General features: G+C 30.2%; 1 protein-coding gene across 2 annotated transcripts in view; it reads left to right on the top strand.

The window, feature by feature from the left end:
- LOC123539313 (chitin synthase chs-2-like) overlaps positions 1-24,181 on the top strand; it is a 70,255-nt gene that overhangs the window by 10,040 nt on the left and 36,034 nt on the right. For both annotated transcript variants that reach the window (XM_053530492.1, XM_053530491.1), the window contains exons 4-9: positions 409-539; positions 17,962-18,103; positions 18,834-19,057; positions 19,415-19,728; positions 22,184-22,295; positions 22,932-23,098. In XM_053530492.1, the coding sequence (XP_053386467.1) occupies positions 409-539; positions 17,962-18,103; positions 18,834-19,057; positions 19,415-19,728; positions 22,184-22,295; positions 22,932-23,098 (1,090 nt within the window). The remainder of the gene's footprint in view (positions 1-408; positions 540-17,961; positions 18,104-18,833; positions 19,058-19,414; positions 19,729-22,183; positions 22,296-22,931; positions 23,099-24,181) is intronic.

Here is a 24,181-nt window from a genome sequence, read left to right as displayed (position 1 = left end):
TGATACTTACTCCCACTAGTTAAGTAACTGACCGATCAAAAATTGGGCCCTGGAAATATGTAAAACTGTTTTTACCCTTCACATTGAGCGCTGTGATGAAAAGCAAGGAACCAGTAAACCCTACCTCGCCGTGAAGTTTGCAGAGTTCAGCTCTTCAACAGGGAAAGTACGATTTGTGTACTAACTTATACCGTTCAAGTGGGTTATCGAGTATAGAGTCGGTCTCTACTATACCCTAGAGCTTCGATGTGAACTTACCCAGTGTGATTTCTTAAAACGTTTATCTGTTATTTTTGTTTCGAACCATTTTAAGATTTTCAACTATAAAATTTTTAGTCTCTGCCACCAAAACAATTCACATTAAAGCATTGTAAAAGTCTTTATCATTAACGTTTTCCTGAATTCTAGAAACTGCCGTAACCTACATATGGTCGCTCGTGTTGGTCGTGATAGCCCCCTACTTTTTTACCATGGTCGGTAAAGTTTGGAAGCTTATCTTCAAAAAGACAAGACCGCTAGAGTTTAAACCACTCCTAGTTGTAAGTATGCCATGTTTTTCACTTTTAAAGGAATTGCTTTTAAATAATCTTTTACCTAAATCACCTTTTTTGCTAGGTGTCGCTAGTCAGGCTCAGTAATACTCAAATTGGATAAGGATGATGTCTACCAACAGTGGTCATTTAAGAAATGAAATGATTCTTTTCGGTGTTCATGCGAAATGAACGACAGAATAGGATCGGCAAATTAAATATGAATCGTCGTTCATTTCGCATGAACACCGAAAAAAATCATTTCATTTCTTATACTTACATTATATTTCCTAGTAGTATAGTAATTGTTTGTGCGAAAACAGTATAACCCCATTTAACATTCAGTCCCCGGTCCGGACTGACCAATGCTGGACAATTAAAAAAAGAAAAAAAAGATTTTAACAAATTATTGTTAAAACCTATAGTAAAATAAAGTAAATCTATTTTTAGTAACGTTTACAATGTAAACGCCTATTTTTAGTAACGTTTACAATGTAAACGCCTATTTTTAGTAACATTTATTTTTAGTAACGTTTATAATGTAAACGCCTATTTTTAGTAACGTTTACAATGTAAACGCATGTCAGTTCCGTTCAAGTTTATTTTTAACATTAGTGGAATTTCTTTATGTCTATACTTTTATTTATAGTAACGTTTACAATGTAAACGCATGCTTTTAATTCAAAAGTTTGTTTCTATCATGGAATGCATGTTCATTCGATACAGGTTATACAGATTCATCCGATACAGGTTCATCAAATACAATACCCGATGCATGTTCATCCAATACATTACTCGATACAGGTTCATCCGATATGTAGAATTTGATGTAACTATCCCTCAAAAGTGAAAATGTTATTTCTGTAGATTTTGAATCGTTATAAGGATGAATGTCAAACATTGTTCCTTGTGTTAGATGAACTTTAATTTTTTTCTTATACATAGATATTAACTGATCAGTGTCAAAGTCCTTGGCTACTATATTTACAATATTAAATGAATCAAATGCACCAAGGGCTGGAAAATATTTAATAGTCCACAACCTAAATATAAAATGTGATATTGGGCTTTTAATCGGTTTATCCGGTTCACCTATGGGCCTGGCTCCCGTTAATAAAAATTTAATATCTATTATATAAGTTCCGGTTTTTTCGATCTTAAACACACCCTTCAAAAGCACACTTTGTCTAATTAATTCATATTCTTGGTTTGTGTTTATAAAATCTTTATAATCTAATAAAATTCCAGGTCTTACTTGAAATGCATTTAAATAGTTCAGACCGGCCATATCTTCATATGTTGAATATATCCAGTCACCATTACGGTCAAAATACTTTTTCATTTTTACATAATCATAAAGAGTGTTATTATAGTATTCAAAAAGAAACACTTCACGTCCCACTTCCTCTACCCTTTCTTCTATTTTTTTGTCTTTCTTTTTAAGTTTAATAATTATGTTAGCTAAATCATCAATTCGTTTTGTTGTAGCAACTTTATAAGAAAGCAAATTGTCAACAGTAGTCTTTGTTTTAGCTAATTGTGTTTCTTGTTTTAAGAAAGCATCTTTTACTTCTATAATTTTTTCCCAATTATTAGAAATTTTTTCATCATTAGCAGCAATTTCTTCGACATTAGCGGTTATTGCTTTAGTATTAGCAGTAATTACTTGGGTATTAGCAGTGATTAATTCTCCTTGTTTAGCTGATATTTCAACTACAGAGTCCAAATCATTTATTATTTTTTTAATTTTATCATTAAATTTATCATTAAATTCATTAATATCTTTTTGTAATAAACCTGTAAGTTTACTTAACTCTTCGTACTTGCTATTGTGACGTGCATCAATATTATTAATCAGGTCTACAAGTTGTTTCTTCAAATTTTCTAGCTGATTATTAACTGTGTTAATTGCTTCAGTATTAGCAGTAATTGCTTCAGTATTAGTAGTGATTGATTCTCCTTGTTTAACTGATTTTTCAACTACAAAGTCCAGTTCATTTTTATGTTCTTCAACTTTAGCATTAAGCTGCGTCATATCTTCTTGTAATTTTTTTGTAATATTACTTAAGTTTGCATACTTTAAATTATGACGGTTGTCAACAATACTAATCCAATTTCGAATTTGTTTTTTAAAGTCATCTGTTTTAGAATTGAGCTCTTTTTTAAAGTCATCTATTTTAGAATTAAGCTCTTTTTTAAAGTCCTCTAATGCTGTGTCATGGTCATCACCTCTTTGTGAAGCTGCCTTTTCCAATTCAGATTTATATTCTGCAAGTTTATTTGAAATTAATTCTAATAAATCTTTATGCTTTTTTTCAGTTTCAGTATTTAGTTTATTTATTTCTGTTCTGATTTCTAACTGATACATATTTTGTAACTTTTTTTCAGCTTCAATAATCTTGTCTTTTAGTTCTTCATGTTTAATCATACTATCTTTTAATTCTTGAACTTGAGTGTATAACTTTTCAAAATTGGTTCTAAATACTTTTTTTATGTTATCATCTGTCAAATCAGATTTCTCTTCAAGTTCTTTAATAGAATCAGTCATAGCTTTCATTTCTTTTTCAATTTTACCTTGTAATTCAACTATCAATAATGAATTCTTTTTAAAATCTTTTGTTAATTCTTCAATATTCTTTACTTCTGCTTCTAATGTCTGTTTTATACTTTTAATATCTTCAAGATTATAGTTATCTATTACACTTTGAATTTTTTTATACACAAACCGTCTTGGAACTGCATCAGCGGGTTTATCTGGATTTCCTAGGTTGATTATTTCATTACCTCCCATATCTAATGCTCTATTCATTGTGTTATCAAGTTCCTTATTTTTATGAAGATACAATTCCATGTCCTTTCTAAGCTTTTTATATTGTTTTTTAGTAGCATAATCACTTAAATCAATATCAAATTTAACTTTACTTACACTTTCAGTTTCACTTATTTGTTTTGTATCATTAAAAACTCCCATTATATATTACCAGTAAAGTTTTTTTTTAAAAACTTCCTTGGTTTGTCAATATATAAGAAATCATATTTTTGATTTGTTGCATTAGCAAAAGTATCACGATCTATATTTTGTTCATTACAAATCATATCATTTTCTCGTTTACCTGGACTTTCAAATAAAATATAATGTGAACAGTTAATTCGAATATCTTTTGGTGTTTTATAGTAAGACTGACTTAAATAAATAACACAACAGTTTTTGTGACGTCCTTGAATAAAGTATTTTGTTATTTCATTTTGAACTTTTTTATCTTCACATACAAAATCATCAAATATTACTACTTTTTGTTTTTCTGATTCAAGATTTTCACAAGGCTCAATTTGGTTGGGATCAGCTGAACATTCAAGTATTTCATTTGGATCTACTTTAATTTTTTTTGCAATTTGACTTAAGTGGTTAATTAAATCTTGATATTTAGATTGTTCTAGGTTTTTAGCATACAAGTATAATTTATCATAATATATAAGAGGTTTTCGAAGTATATGCATTAATGTATTTGTTTTTCCAGATCCAGAAGATCCACATATTAACATTCTAAAACATGAATCTGGCATAAAAGGATAAAATTGTTTAAAGTTATTGGATTTATCACTTTTTGTATCATAATTTGGAATTTCCATTTATATATAATAATACATTATCTTACATTATTTTACATTATTTTACAATATCTTACATTATCTTACATTATTATATAAATGCAATCAAAACTTAATGAAATGATAATAAGAAAAAAATTAGTTGGGCAAAAGATGAGAAATCTTAGAGAAGAAATAATGAGAGAAAAAATAAGAAAAGCTACAAATCGGGATATGTACACTGAAATTTATAAACCAATTACTGAAAAAATAGAAAGTCAAAAAGAACAATTATCAAGTCAGTTAAAAGCATTACCTGGAATTAAGGAGCAATTAGCGTTACTTCCAAAAAGTTTTGTTGATAAAATAAAAGAAGTAGAACAACAACAAAAATTGGCAGAGATAAGGGAAGAACAACCACCTCCGGGACTACAACCACCATTACAACCATTACCACCGGAAGATACTATGGGTTTGGAAAAACTATTCCGAGAACCAATGCGATTAATACCACCGAAAGATCATATGGGTTTGGATGATGGAGATGATCCTTTTGAAGAATCAGAAGAAGAATTGAGAGCAAGACCGGAAGAAAAAAAAATATATGAAATAGATTTGGATGCTGATACGGATAATGATGTTTTAGAAGAATATGGATATTCCAAACCGTCTAAATTGTTTGACTTTTTACATGCAGATGAATTTAATCGAGATAAAATAAATAAAGACGATCTTAAAGACACAATAAATGATGTTAATGAAGATATTAAAAAATTAAATGGTTCGATAACAAGCAAATCAAGATCAAAAGATCCAAATAAACAAGAAGAAGCAAAAAAATTAAAACATGATCAAAATCAACTCATAATGTACAAATACCGGTTAAATCAAATTCTTAATGCGGATCGTATATATAAAAAAGGAAAAGGAATAAAACATCATAACCCATATAAAGTTTTACCAAATGGACAATATGGTAATTTAATTATTAACTTAAATAAACTTTATGGTCAAAATAAGTTAATTGCTAAGGATAGAATAACTGGAAAAGAAGTAATTAACACTAAAGTTGATGATGATTTAATTGATTTGATTAATAAAAGATATAACAATAATAAAAAGCATTCAATTCATTCAAGAAAAATATTTAAAGAATTAACAGAAAAATCAGGATTACCTATCAATAAAAGATCTATGAAATTTAAAAAAGTAATTAGAGGACAAGGTTATGACGTTTGTCCATGTAATCCAGAAGAATTGGTTAATGACTTGGAGTTAATTTGTGGTTCAATTGATGCTGGAAATAATAATGAAGAACTAAAAAATGAAGGTATTAGAATAATTGATGAACTATTAAAAATGAATTCACTTTTACCAGAACAACATGAAATGTTATATAAAAATTATTTTTCTTGAATATATAAATGGAACAAAAAATAGTATTAAGTTCTGAAACAGTTAAAGATAATAAAAATAAACCGAGTGATTTTACAATCAGATTTAGTCGTTCTTTAATTTTAGATAAAAATAAAACTTACGTTGTTGGTTTGGATAGTATTAACACTACATAATATTAGTGATGAATATGACAATAAAAGAATTCGTTATCATAATGGTAAAGAATGGAAAGATATTATATTTACAAATGGTTCTTACAGTTACACAGATATTAATAATTATATTAGGGAAACATTAATAAGTAATGATGATTTTGAATTTAATAAATCAGAAATTGCTCCAATAAGTTTGGAATTTGATTTAAGTAGTTTTAAGATTTTGATTTCAATTACAGATAATTTTGGATTGGATTTGGAAATATCAAATTTTCATACATTGCTTGGATTTGAGAAAAAAAATTGAGAAATACTGAATGGGGAACTACAACACCAAATATAACTAACTCTGTTGATACAATTTACATTCATTGTGATCTTATTGATAATTCACTTGTTGATGGTAATTTCAGTGATATTATCTATGCTTTAAGTACTGCAGATTTAACAAGAGCTTATCCATTTACAAAAGAACCACAAAGAGTTGGATATTCTGAAATTAATAAATATATTATAAATTCAATTAGAATATATATTACAGATGTATTTGGTAGAATAATTAATTTTAATGAGGTTGAAACAAGTTTTACACTAATTTTAAAAGAAATTAATTAAAACTAAAGTTTTAAAACTTTAATTATGAAATTATAAATTTTAGTTTTATATAATGTACAAAAAAGTTTATGACAAAAATAAAGGAATATTTATTTATGTTGATGCTTACACAGGAAAAGAAATCATACATGGAACAGGTATCTTTGACACTTTAACGAAATTGTTTTCAAGCGGAGTTGCATCTTCAATTGGCACAGCTGGAAAAAAAGCTTTGGAAACAGCAGGAAAAGCAGCACTTGAAAGTGGAACAAAAAAGGTTGGAACAGAAGTTGGAAATTTAGCTGCTGATAAAATTGTTGAAAAACTTAAAAAGAAACCTGCTCCGGCAGTTGGTAATTTAATTGCTAAGGAATTACAAGAAAAGAATAACAGTAAAAATAGTAAGGAGGAGGAGGATATTCATATAAGAATAAATAAATTATTGTCAGGATCTGGGACGCGTAAACGTATTAACAGATTAATTTATAAAAAATAAAATAAAAACTAAAATAAAAAATAAAATAATATATAATATATACATGTTTAGAACAAAACAATATTGTGAAAGATATGAATTAACTCCTATTCAATTAGATACAGCTTTAATATCTGTCTTGGGAAATAATGTTAAGCAACAAAAAAACGGATATCACTTTACAATTAATGATAGAAGTTCATATTTTGATTGGTTTAATGCTTATTTTGAAGTAAGTTTTAAAGTAAATAAGCTTGCTAATGGTGCTGAGTATGATGGAGCCCAAATCGCTCTAATTAATAATGCAGCTTCATTAATTGATCAGTTAGTGGTTAAACAAAATGGAAAAATTGTTTATGATTGTAATAATTTATACAAAGTAATAAATGTAAAGAGTTTGGTTGAACTATCTGAAGATTATGCAAAATCAACTGGAACAAATGAGTTTATTTATTTAGATAATACTGCTACTGCTGCTGCTGATGATAATTCGGGGTTTGCTATTAGAAGGGATTTAATCAAGAAAAATAATGAGGTAAATGCTAAGATTCCATTAAATAATTATTCATTTTTTCAAGGTTTAGAAACTAATATTATACCTCCAAGTCAAATTCAAATAACACTGCAGCTGACAGATGATGATGAATTAATTTTTAGAGCCGGCGGAGACCCAGGTAGGGTAATTGTAACAAAATTAATTCTATGGGTTCCACGTTTGATTTTTAATGAATTTGGGTTTGAACTAATTGCTACTGAAAGATTTACAAAAGCAAGATGGTCATACCTTAGGGAAATGATGACGCAATCAACTGATACACAACAAACTAATATAACCTTTAGAATAACGGCTGGTGTAATAAAACCACAACATGTATTTGTTTATTTACAACGACCTGATAAAAGTAATTCACAAGAACATAACCCACATTTATTAGATACATTTCAAGTTAATGCAGATAATAATAATTGCATTTTGAGCTCCTGTCGTCTTGAAGTTGGTAATGGTGTTTTTATCCAGAAACAGAATACACAAGTATATCAAGAATATATGATGATGTAATTAATTATTATTATAAACAAAATAACAAAACTACTGGAAGTCTTTTAAATAGATCAAATTTTCAAAAATTGTTTGGATTTATTCATTTTAACTTGGAATATAAAAAGGAAGCAATAACAGAAGATCCTAAACACATTACATTAACAGCTAAATTAAATATTCCACCAGCAGCCAATATTCGTGTTTACGCAATTGTAATATATGAGGAAACAGTTGAAATAAATACTATTGGAAATGAACTTGTCATTGTTTAAATGAACTTGTCATTGTTTAAATGAACTTGTTATTGTTTAAATGAACTTGTTATTGTTTAAATAAAATAAATATAAATTAAAATAAATATAAAGTATATAATGTCATCAAATTATATTGAATATAAAGTTAACCTTACAGATGGACAAAAGAAAAATTTAGCCCGAGCCTACAACAACAAAATTCCACATACTTTTAGATTAAAACATGAACAATTACATGGAAACTTCCCTTTACTTTTAACAAAAACACAAATTAATCAAATTAAAAAAGCTGTTGCAAATAATAAGGGATTAGAAATTACAATTTCAAAAAGTCAAATGTCCAGTCAAGGTCAAAATGGTGGATTTTTAGGAGCTTTAGCTGGTTTGTTAGGAAAAACAATTCTTCCAATGGCAGCAAAAATAGCTCCAAAAATATTAGCCCCTCTAGGCATTGGTGCCCTTTCTGGACTGGCCAGTACTGGTGTTAGTAAAATACTTGGAAATGGTATGATTTCAGTAGCTAATGATAAAAGAAATATGATATCACCATATCTTACACCTAATCAAAGAAAACAATTAGTAGGATCTGGAGTGATTAAATTAACACAAAAACAAAAACAAGACGGTGGGTTTTTAGGTATGTTGGCTGCTAGTCTAGGAATACCTTTGATTACATCTTTGTTAAGTGGAAAAGGACTACAGATTGATTCACAACGGAGACCTTACAGACGAATTCCTATAGTAAAAAAAAAATAAAATTTAGTTAAAAAAAAATAAAATTTATAAACAAACCAATATCTAACTTTGAAATCGAACAATGGGTAAAACAATTAAAAATTAAAAACTTTAGGGGTGTATTTAGTAGAAATAATTTACTAAAATTAAAAGAAAAGGACGAGTGTGGAATAATCAATTTAGATGACGCTATTGGTCCTGGAACACATTGGGTTTGTTACTTTAATACTTTGTACTTTGACCCATTTGGACTTCCTCCACCAAAAGAAGTAATTAAGTATATACCAAATGTAAAATACAACAATGTTCAATATCAAGACAAAACAAGTATGCTTTGCGGATATTATTGTTTATTTTTCATTAAAATGTTACAAGATAAAGTACCGTTGTATGATTTATTGTATAAAATACTAAAAATTCATAATCAAAGAGTAAATGAACAAACTATTATAAATTATTTTAACTAAAAAGGACATTTATTTAACTAAAAAGGACATTTATTTAACTGGAATAATTAATATAATGGGAATATTCAATAATATAAATGAAAAAGTAAATAAAATAGAAAGACAATTAATAAGAAAACCTCCATTGTTTTTAACAAGTTATACCCAAGATACCGATGGTGGATTATTTCAATGGAAAACTGTAAATGCTAGTCCTGGTTTAGTTCAGGGTGGTAATATTGTGGCAATTAAACAAAATTGCATCTTAATTATTCTTGTTGATGCAATTAAATTAGATAAAGGAGAAGCTAAATTACAAATAAAAAGTAAAGAAAGTGTAATTCTTCAAAGTTACAATGCAAAAAATAACAGAAAAAATGAATCTATTTCTATTAATTATGCAAATGAATTTAAAATGGATGATGCTATTTATATTAATTCTTTAAACGTTATGAATATTCAGTTAACAATTTATGGTTCTATAATTTAATTAAAACTAAAGTTTTAAAACTTTAATAAAAACTTTAATAAAAACTTTAATAAAAACTTTAATTAATTTAAGAATAAGCTAATGTATCAATACCATTATCAAGAATATATCTTTTGTCATCATAACATGATAAAGATGTTTTATTTATAACATAACTGGAAAGATTGTGTTTATCAGAACGAATAACTTTAAAGGTGTGATTACTTTGGGTTGAATTAAACAAAGTATCTTTATAATTTTTATGAACTATTGTTTTCTTAACAACAAGTTTTTTAATTCCTTTACATTTTTTAATGTTAACTTCATTTTCTAATAAATAAGAATACATTTTACTTCTTAATCCGACAAATTCAACAATGGGAATGCCGGCAGCTTCATCTTTAAATTTTCCAATTACTTTTTTATTATTATCAAAATAAAATTTTGAATTACTATCGTAATCACTATTATCAAATAAATCTTTGTCCTTATAAAAATCCTCATATGCATCTTAAGTTTTTATTTCATAACATAATGAATCAGTGTCAGTAAACAATAATTTACAATTACCCTCGTACTTTTCCTTAATGTAATTATAATGAAAATCATACATTAAATATTTTGATAAATCTAGAATGCACATTCCAACATAACAAGGTCTGTTTAATAACAAACTTTCTTTTATTCTATGAATACCAAAAAGGTTAGTGTTAAACATCGTTGAACTAACAAATGAAGGTTTGGCTATGTATTTTAATAAAATATTTTCATCATGTGTTAATTTAATATTAACCCTCTTGCGTAAATTCTCCATCGTTTTACCGAATACAGAATTGTTCATTAACTTAAAAAAGTCCTTTTCAAATGAAATTTTGCTTTAGATCTTTTTTGAGTATTAAAATCAATATACTTTTTTAACCAAGGACTTTCGTCAAAAGTTAATATTTTATGTATTTTTGTTACTTTTAACCCTAATTGTGTATATAGTTCAAGATTTTTATAATGAACTACATAATTTTGTTTTTTCATTAAAGTTGGAACTAACTTTTTTACATTACTTTTTCCTATTTCAAATTCTGTTTTAATATTTTTACTATAATCAGAAAGCCATTGATCTGGTATTTTTATTTTTTCAGGAGCTAAAGGATAATCATTATGGGTTTTATGTAATTCTTTTGGATATTCAAGATCACATTCAACTATAAAATTAGTTTTACCTTTTGCAATTAATTTCTTGAATTGTTTTTCGGATATAAATTTAAAGTTTCCAGAGGGTAAAGGTTGACACATAGCCCAACCGTAAAGATTATTGGCGTCAAGGTACATAATGTATTTGCTTTCTTCTTTTGAATTATAATCTTTCATATATTTATTGTTTGCTTTACTGTATCTGTTTGAAATATAACTTATTCCTCCTCTCAGTCCCTTTTCAATAAAAAGATACATATCAATATCAGTTATTAAATCTAACTTAATTCCAGTCATTTTTAACATTGCATCCCAAGCTAAACCAGGACTACTAAAATAATGACAAGGATCTAATTTGTAGTACTCTAAACATAGTTTTCTAAAATTTTCGAATACATCAGCTAAAAGTAATACGTCAGTTTTTAAATATAGATCATGATATTCTCCCATTGTTTTAATTTTAAATTTATTCCAAACATTTTTAGCATGTTCGTATTCATTATCAGATATGTGTGTTTCATTTAAAATTGAATAAAACTCTTCTTTAGAAGGTAATTCTGTTTCTTTGAATTTTTTAAATGAATCCATGTAATCATATGGATAAACACCTTTTGTTTTTAATAAATTAATGCTTTCACAATCAAATTCTTGAGATAAATATTTAAATTCTGGAATATTTTTTACTAGGTTATCCAATGATTGAGACATAAATTGGAATGAATCAATAAAGACCAAGTCAGAAATCATAAATGCCATATATCTTTCCATATTGTTAGGAATAACATTAATTTCTTTTTTGAATTTCCCTATTTGTTGCATAATAAAATGACCGTCATAACCTCTTAAATTATGAAAAATAACAGGAATTTTATGTGTTAGTTTAAAATTAATATTACATTCTGAGTGAGCACTTCCTCTAAATTTTCCTGTTATATGACAATGATCACGGACAGGATTTTCATTTTCCTTATATTCTTTTTCACAAATATGACAAAACTTTTGTTTTTTAAATTCGGTTGAATCATTTTTAGACATTCTTAGTTCTTTGTTAAAATGTTCTTTAAATATTTCTTTACAATATTCCACTTCCTCAAGCATTTTTTCAATAAACTTATAAACTGCATTAGGACCTCTATAAATCTGGGTTGGTTTAGTATATTTATCGTCATAACAACAAACAACTTTATAGCCGTAACCACAATCTATATGATTTTGATATGGTTCAGTAAATGAAGATTCAGTTGATGGTAAAGCAGTTAAAACTTTTTTAGTTATTGATTCAAAATCAGCATAAATTACAAAAGGTACTGCTAAACCTTTATGATAATTTTTAAATTGTACTTTACTTCCCTCTTTTGGCATTTTTACACCTTGGGTACCATTAATAGCTAAACAATTTGGAATATGTTCATTTAATATTCTTTCTTGAGTAAAATGTTGTAAGCAACTTTTACAAAAATGTTTCTTGTTTGTATTTTTTGTTTTGTTATTCATTAATCTATTAAAGTCTTTTATCCAAACATAATGTTGGACTACAGTGGCTTTAACCCTCTTACAGTCATCATCAGTTATTTTATCATTTATTTTATCATTTATTTTATATCATTTATTTTATCATTAGTAATTAGCAACATGTCACAGTGTTCTTCGTATTGATATTTTGATATGTACAATGGATAAATACTATTTTCTTCATAACCAAATATATTAAATGATATTTCATTTAAAACTTCTATTTTAGGTATTTGATTTAATGTAACAGGAAATTTAATTCCAGTATAATCAAGATCGTTTATATGTTTTTTGTATTTTGAAACTCTATGAGGGTTTTCTTTAACAGGAAATTTGTAAGCTAAATGACACCATCTAAAACATTCGTTATCATCATTCTTTATATTTATTAATCCTTTCATTGAATTTTGTAATGGTTTTGGTAATTCTAAATAACTTGAAGCAGCCAACGGACTATACTTATATCTATTTATATAATGAGCATCAACTGACTCTATTCTCCAGCCACTTCCTTCAGAAATCCAATTACCAATTCTATTTATTATTTCATCAAAAGCTTGATGTAAAGTTTTTTTTATTTCGTTTGTGTTAATAATTTCTAAAGCCTTTGATTGAAAATAAGCTGATTTATATATTGTATCAGTTTTATCCATTTTTGCAAAAGTTATTTTTAAAACAACGTTTATTTTTATACCTTTTAAAGTTTTAAGTTCAGATTTAAGTATTTCATAAGAGTCGTTTATAGTTAAATATAATTGATTCTTTGGATCTTGTCTGTATGTAATTTTAATTTCAAATTTCTTATAATATTGTTTTGTAGATCTCTCGATTTCCATCTATATATTATATTTAGAAAATAAAATTCGTTAAGCAAAAAAGGATTAAAAAAATAATTAAAAAATAATAAAATAAATAAAGTTTTAAATTATCTTTAAGAAGAATTAAAATATTTAAATTTATATCTTTTTCCATTAGTTTTTGATATTCCACATTTTACTCGGTTTTCTCCTTTGCAGCACATTGTTATTAACCCAGAATTAATACCAAGGTCTTTAGAAGCTGCATAATTGCTTTTATATGTTTTTTCTTCATTAGTATCACAGTCGGTTACAATAACTTTTTTAGGATTGTTTCGAATATTATTTGGTTTGGGACAATCACATAACTTTTTAAAACTAGAGGTTTTAGTACTCGAGGGTACAGCATTTTCTTCTTCAGTTAATAGACAACCACAGTCCCATTCAAATAAAGTTCTTTTACGAAGATAAGGATCTATAACATTTTGTAATTTATCAATAACATGATTTTTATATTCATCGCTAACTATTTGATCAAGTTTTGATTTAATAACATTTCTTCTTTTAAGAACTTTCTTATATGAATTTTTGTCTGGATTCATTATTTCTCCTAAAGTGCTAGATAATTTTGGCATAATCATTCTATCTACCTTTCTATTAACCATCTATATATAATATACTTATAGAAAAAAATCTCTAAAAACACACGTAAAATTTAATACAGCTCTTCTTCTTTTTTACTTTTATATCCGTTAAGTTTAAATTCCTTCATATACGTTTCAAAAGGCATTGAATATTTTTTTTCTTTCTGCATTTCTAATAGTATTGTAAAAATATCCTGAATAACTTGTTTCTCTTCTTCTTTATTTACTTTTCCAATCCGTGCTTTTGTTATAAGTTGTTTTATTTTGTGATGATGTGCTTTTAAAATAAATTTCTTGTCGTCAAGTTTTAGTCTGTTAGTAAATATGGTAATTACTGATGGAACAGCGCCAGCAACTGCTACAAATATAGGAATAGCTGGAACAAGTGCTAATGCAGCTGAACAACCAAAGACACCTGCTGTAATATATAATCCGGTACTTACTCTCCCACAAAATTTATAACTTTTTCTGTAAGCAGCAGCTAGTTTAGTTAAGTGAATGATTAACTGATCTATTGTTTCTATTCCATTATTAGAAATTAAATTTTTATGGACCATTTATATAATATATATTTTAAATTAAATTTCTTTCAATTCACTAAATGGTACCCAACTATTAAATTTTTCACTATAACCTTTCCATTTTACTAAAGCTTGTTTTTTTCTTATAGTCTCGTCTAATAACTTTTTCTATTCTAAAACTTTCTTGTGTAGTAGGTAAAAGTTCTTGTTCATAAAATGAACCTTGAATTATTTCATCATTTAAATCTTTAATAGTGTATGTTCTGGGATTTGTATTATTAATTTTATAAATTATAAATATTTCCTCTGTCCAGTTTGGTGTATATCCTTTTTCAAAATGTCTTTTAAGTTTGCTTAAGCGAACTCGATCACCAATTTTAAATTTTGTTTTACTTTTTGGTATCTTTAAATCACCATATAAATTAAAGTAAACAGTACCTTTATTTAATTTTTTACTAGCTTCGGTTGGTGCCATTTTTATACTAGAATGTTTTGTTTTGTTATATTTATCAACCATATCCTGCAAATTATCTAAATAAGTATAAGTATTATTTGCTGTAAAATATTTCCACATTATTCTTTTTAAACTTCTATTAAATCTTTCTATTACTACAGCCTTTCCTTCATTAAATGTATGATACATATTAATCTTATTTTTATTCAAAAATGATTCAAACTTTTTATTATAAAATTCTTTTCCTTCATCTACCCATAAATTTACTGGTAATCGTCCTTCTAAAATTATTTTTTCAAATGCTTCAGTAACAGATTCTCCAGTTTTATTCTTTAATGGAATAACCCAAGCATATTTACTAAATATATCAATAACGGTTAACAAGTACTTTACTCCTTTATTATATTTTGAAAAAGCTTGCATGTCAACTAAATCGGCAGACCAAGTATCATCAATATCATTAACTATCACTCTTCGTTTCCTAAATTTTCTTTTAATTGGTTTGTGTAATTCTTCTGCTAATTCATCGCTCCATGTGATTCCGGGGGTATACTCTACCCCCTTTTCCCGTTTTTTGACTTTTGTTTTTGTCCCAACCCAAGTGTGTATTTCGTTTTAATTATAGGTTTCACAACTAAATGTTTTGCAATCTTTTCTCCAAATGTTTTTGATTTAGTTTTATTTAAATTGGAAAGCATTTGCTTATCACATGTACCCTTTTTTACACCACTGTCATAGCAAAAATCATGGTCCATACATACTGCATCCAGTTCATTGACAGGGGGTCCATTATCTAGGGGATTTCCTGGTCCACAATAATTATATCCTGGAAGTGTTAAACCTTTCTTAGGTAATAAAGGTAACATTGCTTTGTGAATATCTAAATTACCCCCTGTACTTTTAACAAACTTTGATTTTATTTTTCCACAAGATGAACAAGTAGCCTTTATCATTTTTCTCCCGTTTTTTGTTATAACATAATGAGGATTTATATTATCAGTAAATCTTTTTTCTTTCAAACAATATATTTTATTCTGTAAACTCATCTATATCAAATGTATTTAAAATTATTTAAAGACTAATAATGTAGTTACTAATTCAAAATAAGTTTAAATACCTTTACATTTTATCAATAAAAATAATCTGCCAAAAGTTTGCTAAAAGTTTGCCAAGTTGGCAGACATTGTCACATTGCTGCCACTTGGCAAAAAAATGGCAGGTTTTTGATTGGTTGAATTTATGTTTGTCAACGTTCTGCCAAAAGTTTGCCAAGTTGGCAGACATTGTCACATTGCTGCCACTTGGCAGGATTTTGGCAAATATTTGGTGGAAGTGTTTAAAATTATCTTTAATCATATTTTACTATAGGTTTTAACAATAATTTGTTAAAATCTTTTTTTTCTTTTTTTTAATTGTCCAGCATTGGTCAATCCGGACCGGGGACTGAATGTTAAATGGGGTTATACTGTTTTCGCACAAACAATTACTATACTACTTTTCCTTTCCATTTGTAAACAAGATAATATTTTAAATTGCACATATTTTGTAGCATTTAACATTAAAATCAGCTTCCCGGCCATTATGTTCAACACACGGAATAACTGCGACGTCATCTAAGGAACGTTCTCCTTGACTATACGCGGACGTTGTCAAAACAGCGGTCGGTTATCACTAAGCAGCGATGTATGGTGGCTGATTTCTGCCAGTGTCGTTCTGGCGCCCCCGCCATAACGAAAGAACGACGTTTTCCTCATTTGGCGTTGTTTCGTTCTGTCGTTCTGTCGCGTTGCATTCTTCGTTATATCGTTTAGGCGGGGGCGCCAGAACGAGGGAACGAAACAACGCCAAAAGAGGAAAACGTCGTTCTTTCGTTATGGCGGGGGCGCCAGAACGACAGAACGACACTGGCAGAAATCAGCCACCATAGCGATGACGTAACTTTCGCGCGTTTCCTTTTGATGTTCATGACGTTGCGTACGTTGTTGGCGAACATCGGAAATTTTTCAGTTTCGTTCACTTCAATGTTTCATGAAATTCGTTTTAGAAATATGGTTGTTTATCTTCTTATATCACAAGAAAGGCAAAACAGTTTCCCTGTGAGTAAATATGATCGCATTTACGTTTAACAATTAGTAAAAATTTAATTCGACACAGAATCATAGAAAACAACACTAAAACGTCATGTAAGATGTAACAGAATTCACCAATGCGCATTATTTAACGGCTTGGTAAATTCATAAAATTATTTTTTTCCGTCAAATAAGAAGACTCGGTGACGTGACGTTAACTATATTTTACGTCATTGCAGTCATTTGCTGTTCAATACTTCCTGTAACAAACAGGAAGCAAAAGACAGATCCAACTTAAAACGTAAGATTTAATGTCTTCTCTCGACAGGATTTGTTAAAATTTCTGTATTTTCTTTAACTATTGTATGCTTTCTATAATATTTATTTTGACAAAAAGTACATAAATTCTAATTTTGAATTACTAAGTTTTTGTCGTATATTGACTTTGATAATGGCGTTTAATATATGTATACTTTAATCTAGCCGCGATGTCACACGTGTCAAAAAATGCAAAAAATAAAATTACGAAGTTGTTACGTGCCGAAAAATTTAAAGAAATATGTATTTGTTTACAAAACAGCGACTACAGTCTGAAAGTACATACATTTGTCTGCAAATTGATATGCATAAGTCTTACGTTGAATATGAATTAAATTTAACACATGAAAATTGCAAAATCTAGCCGAGATGTCACAGCTGTGAAATTAATGTAACGTCGACCTTACGTTTGAAAACTAAATAATGTATATGTATTACAACTGTATCTGAATACCGCAATATAATTCACTGTCTGATAAATAATTATATGGAATAATTATTATATAGTACATCTATATCAAATATTTCCTTAAATATCGAAACGACATGATTTATGAAAACTGTAGTCCAACCACCCGAAGTAATCCCTTTAACGTCTAAACGGCTAAAAACGACGATAACGTCAGTTACGCTAATGTACGCCAACAATGAGCGTAACGTCTTATAAATACGAAATGAACATCAAAAGTTTCAATGGAAAAGAATGGGGCGAATGTAATTATTACAGAATGCCTGATACATTATAACTTGTTACTTTATCTATATTTTTCAGGCTCTGCTTGTAGAAACAATCCACAGCGTTGGGCTGAGTCTATTTATATTTGTGCTCTTACCAAACATGGATCCTGTGGCAGGGGCATTATTCTGTTTGAATGTTGCCATTTTACCCACTCTGCTCAACCTCGTGTATTCAGGTAACATCTGTTCGGACATTTAAAATGTCCTTGCATAGTATCGAAACTTTTCCTTTCGCCGATATGCCAGTCCGTCCGTAATCTTGTGTCTGCTCGGTAAGTTAGGTGTCAATTTTAAAACTTAAACCACATATAGACGACATGTCACATGCAACACCCAATCCAAGGTCACATGGAAAACATGGTTTAGGAACATGGTATGTTTTGTGTCCGCTCAATGACTCAGCCATCCATGGAAAATGTTCTTAGTAAAAAGAAAACGTACCACTCGTACAACTAAGGCCTGTATCTCAAAGGTCAAGGCTACACTTAGAGGTAACAGTTTAACTTTTAGTTCTCTCAATAACTTTGAAAATCCATCAAGGGATTTAAAATTCGTTTTCCTATAGCAATGTGATGCGCAAGCCCATCAATATTTGGCTCTCGGGTAACTGTTTCGCGGTAACTCGGCAGAGCCTCGTTACAAAACAGTTACCCTCGAGCCCGATATTTCCATCCGCACCTTCAGTCAGTAAGAGATTCTTTTAAGATGATTGGTCACTATTGCAATACTTTATTTCCTTGTTTGTTGTTGTTTTATAATTGCTCTGTGTGTCCTTTTATAGACCAATATAAGTATATAGATATGCAAAAATACGCGTCATAACAGAGAAACACGGCTATAGTAAAAGTAAAATAGTAGTGAGCTAAGCTTTTTAAATCCAAAACTGTTATTTTCCATACCTGACAGGTGTAAATGTCGAGGTTTATGAGGAAACATCCACGGAGCGGTTGATAAGAAGAGTGTTGACATTTGGCGGTTTAGGTTCGAGCCTTGTATCCTTGGCGTTTTGGACATATTATGTGTATAAATCGGATTCTGACTGGCAGAAAGACAAACCGGGACTTACTATCTTTGCTGTACTCTCTCCAATATTTGTGTCTGTTTATTGGTGGGAAAACTTTGTTCCGCAGGTAAGTATGGGGAAAAAAACTTCAAAACTATTCAATTTATTTTCCAGAATATCAAGTTTTTTGTTTTCTTGTTTAGTCTGTTTCGCTTGATTATCAGCTGTAGCAATTGTCTAGACTTAACTTTTGTCATATAAATTGTTAATTTGATTCGAATACATCGGTCTCAGCTGTTGATTCACACGAGCTAAATTTTTGTGCATTGCGTCAACGGCTGCAATATCACATACTATTTTGTAAAATGTATTGCTTCATCTTACAAAGGTGAAAAATGTAATATCGTGGACTTGCTCGTTTTTGTAATTCAAAACGCGTACAAGAAATTTGGTCCATGACAATTATGTGTCACATTTTCCCCAGGGCGACCTAACTGCGACTGGTCTTAGGAAACTCAAACGCCAGCTTAGCAGCAGACGGACCAAAATTTCTACAATTGTCAACTTATGGAAAATAGTAATCACAATATGTATGGTTGTGGTCATCTTCGGAGTCGATTGCACAGACGGTATCACTTGCCTGCAGACGATATTTGACGTCACGAGCAATTCGACGTTGTCGTCTGCTTCATTTGGCCACACGAATCTCGTGATCAATGTGATTGTTGGCACGTGCTCCAAGTATTTACCTCTGTTCATAGCAGCAGTGAATATTGTGGCCAGTTTCTTTTGTTACAGGTATGTGTATTTTGCTATTTAAGGATCATGTAAAGCGTTTGAGACCACTCCTCGGGAATGTTTACCTGACAGACCCATAATATTCACAACATTTATATACAGATTTGTTTGGAAGAAGTAGAAAATACTTTCTATAAAGGTCACCTTCTTCGGTAATATGTATTTTGTCTTACAAAACATGTACTTCGACTGACCACATTCTATTTTCTAGAAACTATCAAAATCCTTTTTTTCAAACATATTTTTTTCTCTAAATTTGTTTTTGTTGTTTGTCTTACTTATCTAGATACTCCGGAAAATGAAAAATAGTTAACTTTTATATTTTTTGAAACATTTCAGATTTTTGTCATTTTGACAGCTATACTTTTACTTTTATTTTGAATTTTTGGCATTTTTCAAAAATGTACATGGTTTGTAACACTTTTAACTCCCGGAGTTTCTAGACAAATATGTAAGACACACAATAATTATAAAAGTAATGACAAAATACTTTTGAAAAAGAAACTAAATATCTTCTACGAAATAGAACATGAACAGTCTTAGAATACTGTGAAATCATGAATATTCGTGGGGGACTAATTTTCGTGGATTTCGTTGTTGAGTCAATCAACGAAATTTAATCCCAACGAACATGCAAAATTCCCACTCATTTTATGATGAAAAGTTGAAATCCACGAATTCATATCCCCACGAAATTGCCGTTTTGACCAAAACCACGAAATTTCATGCCCACGAAATTAAATGATTTTACAGTATGTGATATACTAGTAGGACAAAATGTGTTGTTCAAAAGAGAATAACCTGTTTTGAAAGTTTCTTCTACTTTTTATGAACAGTTTGGTATATTCTTTATGATAAACCAAGGCGTATGTGGCGTAAAAAACTAAAACAAAAATTCATCCGAGGGGTGGTTTCAAAAGGCTTTACAAGAACCATAACACACATGTTATATAACAACTTGCCCTATTGTGCATTTGGAGTAAACATTTACCAAAATTTAAGTTTAAAGAAAAGTGACCACTCTATTGTTCATGTTTTTACTAATCGAAATACGTTGAAAAAATCTTGGTGGTATAGCACCAAGTGGACTCATTCTGAAGTAAATTCAAAATCTGACGAGAAGAGGGAAAAGTGACCACCCTCTCTGATGGCCATGCTGGAGTAATCTGAATTATCTTGGTAGAGGGTCATCCAACAAAGATTTGTGAAAACATATTGCGATATCAGACTGGTAGTTTCCCACTAAAATTATTTTTCCCACTAAATTTTCCCACTAAATTACCACGAAAAGTGACCGCGGTCCGTAGCGGCTATGTTTTTCGGCGAATCAGAATAATTTGAACAACCTTGGAATGGTTTCTGAACCCTAAGTCTGAATCTATTACAGCTGTGGTTTCTCTGCCACTATATGTTTTCCCTTCTAGTTCAGATTCTTGATAATTTATCTTAGTTTCTTTTTACCACAGTGCACACTCCCCACTTTCCAATGCCGCTCACCGTCCTTGTAATTGCTTTTAGCAGTCCTTTCAGTTTCTTGATATTTTGTCTGTGTACCCCTTGTCCTCATCCCGTATCAGCGCCTTACCTGGCCACCCATGTATCTTTTTACATTCGGTTGAGTTTTCTGATCATTGTATCTTATCATCCCTCATCAACATCCACCACACCTACCCCCGACCCTTTCTTCGATGCCCTTGTATTTTTTTTTTACTTTCAGTTGTGTTTCTTGCTGTCTGTATCTTGGTTTCCCTAACCATATCTCCCACTCCCACACATCCCACTCCCCATTTCGCCACCTCTCCGCCCATGTATTTGTTTAATATTCTGAAATACTCGGTACTCATGTGTACTATTACAGTACTCATGAATATTTTTTAGTTTTGAAATTGACTAAAAAATTTAGCATACACGTTTAACATACTCTGAAATATACATAGATATTTTAGGGGCCTGCACCTCTCCTCCTCCCCCACCCCAGAAGTGATTATTAGTTTGATGGCTATTTTCCATTCTGGATGCGAGCGTGTGTTATTGACCTGTCTAAACAAGCAAACGCCATTTAAAATTGAAGCCGGAAGGCAGTTTTAAATCTTACTACAGATCTGGTTCTTTTGCACAACACTTTCTCTAATAGTCATCTTTTCCTATTTTAAATCTGGTTGAAGTATACTACATGATATAGAAAATACCAAGACAAGGAAAAGCGAAAAAGAGGAACAACGCAAAAATGACTGAAGCTAGAATAAATTTCTTGTCTCCATCTACATATATTCCGAGTTTCAAGTCAATCCCTTTCTTACTTTTTTTAAATTATATTTGCCTTTTCAGTTTTTAATGCACATTATATTGTATATCAGATGCTTGAGATGGTCTATATAAATTTGCCTGTTTGTCATTTTTAAATTATGAAGTGAAAAAAAAAAAAAATTTTGTACATGTTTGTTTACTCTTACAGGTGCTGTGTATCTGCAAACAAAATTTTGGCGCAAATTCCAAGCTTTTCTGTGCCACTGATCCTGTCTACCCCAGTCACCCTCGCCTTCATGATTGGAGAGTATTCTCAAACGGTGAGCATAATGTTTTCTTCACAGTCAAAATGCCTGTACTGTCAACGGAAATCATTTCTAAATAATAGTGTAATATGTGATTCTCAAAAGCATTATTGATACCCTACAATAACGTATATTCAAAGTTCATAGGAATTAGCGTTTTAAACTTACAAAATGTAGTTTTTTTCTACATTTAGCAGCTCAATGAAGTAGGTAGAACGACAGAAAATACAAAATGTCTCTCGTTCGTACATATATGAATTTGTTGAGAAACTTGACTGAATTTGTAAACGAAAGCGTGTTGAATTTCGTATTTTTTTATACTTTTATAAGTACCGATGAATATGGCCTGTAAAGTCATATTATGTTTACTTAAACCTTACATACAGTTTTAAAAACATACGCAAGCTTATTTCTTTCGTGTTCTTACGCGTTTTTTTTTCGCGCAGTTGAACGTCCCTAATGAGCTGCTTATATGCATTGTATATATAGAATTCTGTGAATGTTTAGAACATCTTAATTCTATCTTCATTGGGACGAGACCAGCTTGCATCATATATAAAGTAACTTTCAAAAAATGAATGTTTTATTATAAATGACCCTGTTAAAACGTAGCAAATACGATTAACAAAATTATATGTAAAACTTATATAGGAACTAAAGATGACAGACACATGCTTCCTCCCATTTCCGAGGTGGTCTGGTGATGTCGAATTTGATTGGTCAATCATAATCGGGAGCATTCTGGGATATGTAGCTATTGTCATGGTATCCAGCTATATCTGGAGGCAGACGAAAGAAAGAATGCAACGGGAAGACAGGTATTGCGTAAATCAGCAACGCCCTGCATTTTGCCTTTGTTTCAAATTTCCAGCTTTAAAGTTGTTCTTTTTTTATGCCCCCGGAGGTGGGCATATTAAAATCGCACTGTCCGTCCGTCCGTCGTGCGTGTGTGCGTCCGGTAAATTCTTGTCCGGGCTGTAACTCTTCCATCCATAAAGGGATTTTGAAATAACTTGGCATAAATGTTCACCATTGTTAGACGACGTGCCATGTGCAAGACCCAGACCCCTAGCTTCAAGGTCAAGGTCACACTTAGAGGTCAAAGGTCAACATAGCCTGTTTCGTGTCCGGTCCATAACTCTGCCATCCATGAAGGGATTTTGAAATAACTTGGCATAAATGTTTATCATAATGAGACGACGTGTCATGCGCAAGACACAGACCCCTAGCTCCAAGTTCAAGGTCACAGTTAGAAGTCAAAGATTTACAGGGTCTGTTTCGTGTCCGGTCAATAACTCTGCCATTCATCAAGGGATTTTGAAATAACTTGGCTTGAATTTTGACCATAATGAGACGACGTTTCATGTGCAAGATCCAGACTCCTTGCTGTAAGGTCAAGGTCACACTTAGAGGTTAAAGGTGAACATGGTCTGTTTCTTGTCCGGACCATTACTCTGCCATTGAGGAAGGGATTTTGAAATTACTTGGCATAAATGTTCCTTATAATGAGATGAGGTGTCATGCAAATGAACCAGACACCTAGCTCCAAGGTCAAGGTCACACTTAGAAGTCAAAGGTGTTTCTTGTCTGGTCCATAACTCTGCCATTTATCAAGGGATTTTAAAATAGTTTGACACAAATGTTAACCATATTGGGAAGGTGTGTCATGCTTATGACCCGGGCTGCTTAGATCAAGGTCAAGGTCCCAAAACGATGTGTGATTTTTTGCGCATACAACTGTAGCATTTTTGAGCAGGCTTCGGGGGCATTTGTCACCAATAGTGACAGCTCTTGTTCCAAACTGAAAAAGAAAACCAGTTCCCTTTTAAAGTATTTCGGTACATATTTCTAAGATTCTATTTTCTTAGTAAGCCTGTCGTTTACTTCCTTAAACATTCTTT

The sequence above is a fragment of the Mercenaria mercenaria genome, chromosome 18 (assembly GCF_021730395.1).
Source record: "Mercenaria mercenaria strain notata chromosome 18, MADL_Memer_1, whole genome shotgun sequence".
NCBI lineage: Eukaryota > Metazoa > Mollusca > Bivalvia > Venerida > Veneridae > Mercenaria > Mercenaria mercenaria.
Note: the sequence above shows the minus strand (reverse complement) of the source record. Positions and strands in the feature narration are given on the sequence as shown.